Raw genomic sequence first — 8,048 nt, 5'->3', positions numbered from 1 at the left:
TTGTTGTGGGGAAAAACCCCCCCCCCCCCCCCCCCCCCTTTTTTTTTTTTTGTTTTTTGTTTTAATTAACAAATAGCAAACAGAACTGACCAGTCACTGGCAGGACCCCGTACTAATTTCTTGGTGTGAAAACCTGTGCTGAAGAGGAACCGAGCAGCCAGCTGAGCACTGATCATAGCAATCTCCTCTGCCTCTGGCAGAAGGTGGTCTTGTCCTGAGATGAAAGAAAGCAATAAAAGGCTGAAAAAGTGCTGAGCGACGCACTTTGCTTACTTCATTGCAGCATAAATCCTCTCATGAACAAAAAAAAAAAAAAGGAGCGTCTCCCTTGTTTTCCTAACCCCAAACACAGAACCGAAAATAGTTATTTTTGATGTTTTTAGAACCAAACAAGGAAAATGTTTGACTTGCTATGTGAATTGCATATTTAGCTACGTTTCCTGTATCACTTTTACAACATAAAGACGGTTATCAGTATTTTATAGCCATTTCCTATGAAACTGTTAAAAAAAAAAAAAAAGACACCGGTCTGGCCCAGTGTGAGATTGTTATGATACCAGAATCTCAACAAAATAAGGCCATTCATGTTTTGTTTTGTTTTGAATTATTGCTGTTCTGCTCCTTATAATTTAACACTGGAAATCTAACATGCTGAAATGAGCAGGATATCCAGTCTGTTCAGCCGACTTGCAGTTTGTTGCCAAAAACTGCTCTTCATGACTAATACTTTTCCAAACATACATAAGTTTTAAGTGATGGAAAAAGAAGGAAAAAAAAAAAAAAAAAAGCATGGCAGCCTTCATCTTGACTGCTGATCAGAAGTGTGCAGCAACAGGTTGGGAGGGGCAACGAGAAGCTCCCTTCTCTTCCTCTGGCCTCTATAAAAAACAGGAATGTGCCGTCTTTGTTACAAAAAGCTTCTGCAATGATGGTTTTAATAATTCCCATTTTTAAGTAAATAATTGCAGAGCTCTGGTGTTAAAAATACACTTCATACAAATATTAGAAAGGCAGTGTAATTCAGAGCATTATAAACTACCCTTTGATCCAGAATAATGCTGGATATTAAGATCGGTTTTCAACTGTCATTTTTAAAACGCAAAGATGGAAGATTAGTGAAATCTAAACACACAGAGACATGATGTGGAATTAATCGGTGCTCAAAAGACCAAAGGGGGGAAAACTAATAATATGAAGAGGGATTTGATTCAGGGAAATAATTGGAGTAAAAGTGGAACAAAAACGTACAAATAGCAACTATTAGCTGTAGTTTTTCAAACATTTCTTCAAGCAGCAGCCAACTTTTTCCACACAGTTTATGTTTCAAGTGTAAAAAAAAAGATTGCTAACCAAAGTTATTCATGTCATTTAAATGTGGGACGGTGTGAAAATGTAAATACCACTTGCACACACCTTTTCCGTTTTTGCTTTTTCTCCACTCACACTTAGATGTTTCAGATCAAACTAGTTCTAATGTCAAAGACAAAGATAGCAAGTGTAAATGTAGTGTAGTTTCAAAAGGTTTTCATTTGTTTCCAAGGCTTTAAGACAATGTGAGCCATTATCCATAAATTGGAAAGATGCGTAGAACAGTGGGCAAGCAGCTCGTCTAACAGCGCATCAATGACTTATCCTCATCTGAAGCCTCACTTGCCCCAGTTAGGGTCAAGCGTTTGTGATTTCACAATAAAAAAAAAGAGAAACTGGGAAAGAAGTGCATCTATTGAAGGGCTGCATGGTGAAAACAACTGCACGACAATAAACTCTGCTATCTATCAGAAAGTCATTGATGAGAATGAGATGCAGCTTGGCTTTATGGTGAGTGTTATTGCCGAGACAGGCAAATCCAATTGTTAGGATTAGGAGGCTATTACATTTTCACACAGGGCCAGTTTGGTGGTGGAGAGATTTTTATCCTGCAGTAAATAAAATAAATTTTTGAAAATATGCTTTTTGATTTCGTATGATGATCTGAAACATTCAAGTGTCACACACACAAAAAAAGACAGAAGAAATACGTTATTTACAATCTAGGTTCTGGCAAGTGTTTTGTACTTTTCACAGATTAAATAAAGAAATAAAACAGAAAACAAGGTGCATACCTGGAGGAGGGTTTAAATAGACACTGTTACAGGTCAGAAGTTTCTTAATGAACTGGAAATATTCCAGGCTGTATTGCATTCGGTTGTGCATGAACTGGACGTTCTGCTTGCGAACGCTGCACTCGATGACGCTCGGCATCTTGACCTGATGGGGCTTGGTGGAGGACAGGCTCAGCTCTGAGATATATTTGACAAGTTCGCTGTCCTTGTCCAGCGAGTCCATACGCTCGTAGAACAGGATGTAGGCGTTCCACCATCGCTTCTGCCTCCGATACGACATCCGCTTCATCATGTGGTCGAACACCTCGCCCATGTACTCTCCCCCGAAGCACTGGTTCTTCATCTCCTCCTCGTCGTCCATCTTGCACTCCGTCACGTCGCCGTCGTCGAACTTGTACCAGCGGTTCTTCTCGCCGTCGCCCCCGTTCCGCTGGATTATGTAGGAGTAGTAGTGTCCGCCGCTCGCCTGGCCCGAGTGAACCAGCACTCCCACCAGACGGTACTTGGAGCTGCCCGGCGGCGTGGGTTCGGACGGCTCGTTCTGTTGGATCACCTGGTTCTCCGGGTTCACGTCGTCGCCCTCCAGCTTGGCCACACCCGCTACCGTGTACGGCTCCATGTCCAGCTCCCGCGGGAACTCAAAGTAGTCGTTAAACTTGATGGCGCACTCCCTCTCCCAGTCGTAGTCGAAGCGCTTCAGCTGGATGGCCAGGACAGGCGGCAGCTTCTTGATCAGTAGACGCTTCACTGTGTCCACCTGAAAAAATAAAAATAAAAAAATCAAGGGGAATTTAGAAATCTCACTTGGGCAGCGACTAACGATTATTATACTAATCGGTTATTCTATTGATTTTATTTGACAATCAAATAAAAAAAGATTGGTACATTCTGCGGATAATCCATTAAGCCTTGTTTATACAACAACAGAAATGCATGAAAATGCAAACAGCTAATTCAATTCCTCATCCAAACAATTATCCTAGTAATAGATTATTCTACTGATTATCTTCGACGATTAATCCATCAACTGGGTTAAAAAATTCACTGGAGCATTTTTATACAATTTTTGAAGTACATGTTTAAAAAAATCTAATCAATAACTCAATTTTTTGAGAAAAATTTTATTGCCTATAATGCAACACCACGATTCCATTAGTGATTGCTTGAACTTTTATAGCAAATAATTAATCTGTATCCTTCCAACATCAACATGTGAAAAGCTCAGCCTTTTCTGCCCAACATGGTCTATTAGTTATTTTCTGGATGAACTGATTAATAACTGAATAGCAAAAGGTGCTTAACATGAGACTTTTTTTTTTTAAATGTATTTTATTATAGAAATTGAACCAGGTGAAGCTAAACCTGCCAACTGAGGAGTTATGGGAAGGACAGGTTTACAGATAACGAATGTATATCACATAAATACATCTATTTTTGTACAGTTTTGACTTGAATGCTGCGCTCTGAATATGTTGTTCTTTCAGAAAATTGTCCTTTTTTAGAGTTTGTATACTCCAATTACAATGATTAACTAATTACTAAATTAATTGACGATTATTTCAACAACCAATCACGATTAATCGTTCTAGATCTAGTTTTAAACCTTCCATGCGGTTGTTGTGACAATTTAAAGAAGCTCTATAGTCTTACCTTCTTATTACATTTCTCACAGTGGTAGGCATTGGCTCCTTCAAGCAGATCTCCTTTAACATATTGTTCCATTGAGTCCAACAAGTTCTGGTGGTTTCTAATGTCCACGTTTAATGTTGTAAATGACTCCTCACACTCATATCTGACGGTAGAATCGTTATTAATCAGAAACAAATTCAACATTATTTTTATTGTTATTAAAGTGACTAAGCACATTCAGGTAGTGCTCACCTATGGGGACACCCTTGACAAATCTTTTGGTCAGCAAAGGATCCTCCCAGCACCTTGCTGAGCATGGGAGGGTGACCCAAAGCTTTCAGGGCTTCGTCCAAACTGTCCACCAAAGAGTTGAAGAACTCCAAAGCGTCGTGCTGCTCCCTCAAATTTACTGGCTCCCCCCATAATCTAAAAAAAAAAAGAAAAAAGAAAAATCGACAGAAGTCAACAGACATGGTTTCAGCAGATTTTTCATTTCATGAAATTTCTTTCTATGCCAGCACAGATTTTGGATAAAATTTTAAGATTTTATCCAAAATCTTAAAATTCAGATTTTGGATAAAATCTGAATTTAACAACTGGCAGCACAAGAAGTGTGAAAAGAGAAAGCACATTCTTAATACAACTCTAAATAAAATATCTTGTCTTATTAGAGTTTTTACAAGTTTATCAAAATATAACACAGTAATTATTTCCTTTGTCCATAAGCTTCTAAAAACTTTAAGACTCTACATTGCTGCTCATCTTTGGCGAGCGTCACTTGTGATCCACCCAGACTGACACAAACATAGAGATGAACACAACTAACCGAAACGTTTGTGAAGACAAAAATACTTCTGTTTCTGCGTACTTCAGAGTTTAAATCAGAAGTGTGCATTCTCAGTCTAGCTATGACCCATTTTAAACGCACAAAAAGTTGGCTTTGATTTCACAGCATTAAAAAAAATGTAATTACATAATCCAAACCTGGAAAATTCTTAAACCCCCAATTTTTTCTAACAGTCATCTGGATTATTTTTCCCAAAAGGAAATGATGCATACCCCCATCGAAGTATGAAAAATCTTTAAAATACCTGAACTGTTTCCAGAAGCCTCTTGGGACGTAGTACTGCAGCCTGGATGCAGCCAGGTGACCGAAGATGACCTGTAGGTGACGCAGCACCCCGATGTTGTACTCCTTCCTGTCCTCTGATTTACTGGAGGGTTTGTCATCAAACTGGTGGTGGTAGCTGAAAACTTCATCACGAGGGTCTACGTTACTCTGTGGAAGCAAAATCCAAATTGTAACAAACCAAACCTGTCATGAGTGCAAACAAGTGAATTCATTAGTCATTAAAAGTTTGGGAGAAACTCCAGCAGTGCTAATGCCGTTTCTCACATCATTAACTTGAACTGAGAGCAGCTCGCTGCTTGATTTGGAAGAATTGGCTCTTAAAAACTGATTTTTGGGACCAATTTATGCAAAGATAGTGTTGTGACATTTCGCTGCATATGAGAGAGCTGAGCTGTTACACATTTGTTTCTGTGGAGACTTTCTACTAGTAAATGCATGGCTCTATGCTTGCTCTAGATTCTACTTTTATGTAAACTTGAGGCTTTTGCCCCAATCAGTAGGCGTGTTATTGTTTTTTTTTTTTTTTATGTGCATTTTGAAGTGTTGCATTACAAAAGCCACAACAGGAAACATTTTAATAACTTCCTCAATTTCCCAAAAACGTTTTACACTCGCTGCAGGTGGTTTTTGGCTTAACTTAAGTGCATTAACTCTCCCCTTTAGAATGAATGCACTAAAAGGGAGACACTTGCCGAATGAGTTACGCCCAATTTGTATTTTCTTTTTATTTAATTTGGCAACAATTTAAAAGTTCAATCAAAATCCACAATAACAAGTACAGATCATGACAAGATGTGCTTTGAGCTACAGAGAGGACATGAATTTACATGTTGATTTGCAGCCTGCAGAGAAACAAGGATGGTCATTACTGCATTTCAGATCACTGTACAGGTAGGTTTACCCAAAATAATGACAAAGATGTCTATAAGTGAGACGACATTGTTGGTCATTCCCTGCATTTGACAGAAATGAGCAGACCCTTTGATTGCACCCCACACAGACTTCTCACACATTATTTCCAGTACCTCATTTTCCTGTTTCTCGTCACCAGACATGTCATCGTCCACTTCGGTGCCCGTACCCTCGATTGCCAAGATGCCGTTGCGGATCGGAGGGATCATGTAAAGCTGCTGGATAACGGAGTTCATATAGCAAGTAGCACCGGCGTTCTTCAGGCCAACAAAGCCTTTGTTAGGGCGTGGTCCCACGGGAGGCAGGTACTCCCACTCTGTCAGTGTCTCACAACCTGAATGTGGAGGAGGGAGGAAAACTCGATTTAACGCAAAGCGATAAATGACGTGGCTGCTGCTTGTGAACCTGTCACTGAAACGTCTCCCTACCCAGGTAGTACATGTCAGTTAGGGTGTCGACTATTTGTTTGAGGTTGCGGACGCAGCCGACTGCTAGCGCCACCAGGAGTTCAAAGCCGGCGTTGATGGATGCAGGTGTGCTACACACTGGGATGGCCTGCTCAGTGGGGAACTCCCCACTCTTCATGTACTGGAGGTAAACATTAGATGCTGGGAAGATGAAGTCGTCGATCAGCTCCTAATTAAAAAGAGAGGAAGAAATATAAGCGATCAGAGTAAACTGGTAAAAAAGGGGTTTTTTTTTCTTTTTTTTTTTTTAAGTCTTCATGTACCTTAATGAGATTTGCTCCTCCCTTCTCACAGCCAATGTAGTATTTCTTTTCAGGCGTCTGGAAGGCCAGAAGCTCTTTGGTGACACCAAGGTGGCCCTCCAAGATGGTTTCTTCCACACCGGTTTCTCCTGTCCTCTTAACCTCATCCTGATGAATGAAATTATGTTTGACCTCAAGCAAGACCACATCCTCTAAACTGCAACTGAGATTTCAAGAGCAAAAGAGAATCCGGCCAAAGTATGAAACTCGCCCGTATTCGTTTGAGCCAGTCGATCTCGTTGTTGAGCAGCACCTCGGCGTTTGGCAGGTTGATGTTACTGTTGTAGGCGTAGTTGAGCAGATGTCGGAGCAACGTGAAGTAGTCCCCTGCGTGTTTGGCTCGCTCTTTGGCTGTGCTCTGGACGGAGAGTTAACAACAGGATGAGTGAACCCCCCAGCAAATGAGGTCAGATGAACAATTGGCGTACAATCGCAATCTGTGTAGCCACTTACCCCGAGCACTGTGAAGAGGAGGGTGATGAAGAAAAGAAGAGGCCGATGCCCCATGCAGCACCTAGTTGCCATTAGGAAAAACTGCTCTTGGGCCATCTGACGCACGGACCTGTTTGAAGGAGATTTAACGTCAGAATCATAATTACGAATAGGGCTGAAACGATTAATTGTACCAATTGTGATGAATCAATTATTGAGATAATTGCCAACTAATTTAGTAATCAATTAGTCATTAAGTGGAGGATATAGACTAACTGTACAAAAAATTTAAACATTTTGTATTTAAGATAAATAATAAAAAAAATCATATGTCCTCTAAAAACTCCTCAAAGCATAAAATTCTTTAGCTTAACCTGGTTCAAATTCTGTAAAAAGAAGAAGAAAAAAAAAAACTAAAGCACATTTTTGCTGTCCAATAATTAATTGGCTAATCAAGAAAAAGATTTATCACCAGATCAGCACTACACTGTTTTCATGTTAAGTCAAGCAGACAAGTCTGAGCTTTTCACACATTGATACAAGAAGTATTTCGTTAATTGCAAATGATTGCATTTTTATTGTATTTTTAATATTGTAATACAAAGACATGGTTGGTTAAATGAAATTTTTGTATCTCAAAATAATCAATAGAATATGCAATTACTAGAATAATAGTTAGTTGCAGCCCTGCTATATGCAGGGGCTCAAACAGGCATTTTCTCCTCATTACTGTACCTCATGTCACAAATGTACCCACACAATTAAATAAGTTCATATTTTATTTTATAAGCTCAAAGCGACAAATTAAGACTTTTTTTAAAATATAATAATTTAACTCAAACTGGAAATTAATATGAATTTAATGTGCAAACTGAAGCGCTTACTTGCTGTGGCAGTGTAGCAACAAGTCTATGATGAAGGTCTGCCAAGCCTTCTCCTTACTGAGCGTGTCGAGAGCCGTAGGCATGAGGGCAAAACACAGAGTCATCACCTCCAAAGCCTCACAGCACACCTGCTCATCTTCTCCATCCGGCTCCTTGGCTGCATTAGTCTATAAAGAAGAAAAAAACAA

The 8,048-nt window shown here is 39.7% G+C and overlaps 1 protein-coding gene across 5 annotated transcripts in view; it reads right to left on the bottom strand.

The window, feature by feature from the left end:
- The window catches only part of usp9 (ubiquitin specific peptidase 9), a 42,406-nt gene that overhangs the window by 10,522 nt on the left and 23,836 nt on the right, over positions 1–8,048 (bottom strand). For all 5 annotated transcript variants that reach the window (XM_015059619.1, XM_015059618.1, XM_015059622.1 and 2 more), the window contains exons 27-37: positions 7,861–8,027; positions 6,998–7,106; positions 6,756–6,902; positions 6,506–6,652; positions 6,204–6,411; positions 5,889–6,109; positions 4,823–5,010; positions 3,984–4,157; positions 3,753–3,894; positions 2,103–2,859; positions 91–214 (exon numbers count right to left, since the gene is read on the bottom strand). In XM_015059619.1, the coding sequence (XP_014915105.1) occupies positions 91–214; positions 2,103–2,859; positions 3,753–3,894; positions 3,984–4,157; positions 4,823–5,010; positions 5,889–6,109; positions 6,204–6,411; positions 6,506–6,652; positions 6,756–6,902; positions 6,998–7,106; positions 7,861–8,027 (2,384 nt within the window). The remainder of the gene's footprint in view (positions 1–90; positions 215–2,102; positions 2,860–3,752; positions 3,895–3,983; positions 4,158–4,822; positions 5,011–5,888; positions 6,110–6,203; positions 6,412–6,505; positions 6,653–6,755; positions 6,903–6,997; positions 7,107–7,860; positions 8,028–8,048) is intronic.

The sequence above is a fragment of the Poecilia latipinna genome, unplaced genomic scaffold (genome assembly GCF_001443285.1).
Source record: "Poecilia latipinna isolate Pla-1442-1.1 unplaced genomic scaffold, P_latipinna-1.0 Scaffold1643, whole genome shotgun sequence".
NCBI lineage: Eukaryota > Metazoa > Chordata > Actinopteri > Cyprinodontiformes > Poeciliidae > Poecilia > Poecilia latipinna.
This window is presented reverse-complemented; position numbering and strand designations above follow the sequence as displayed.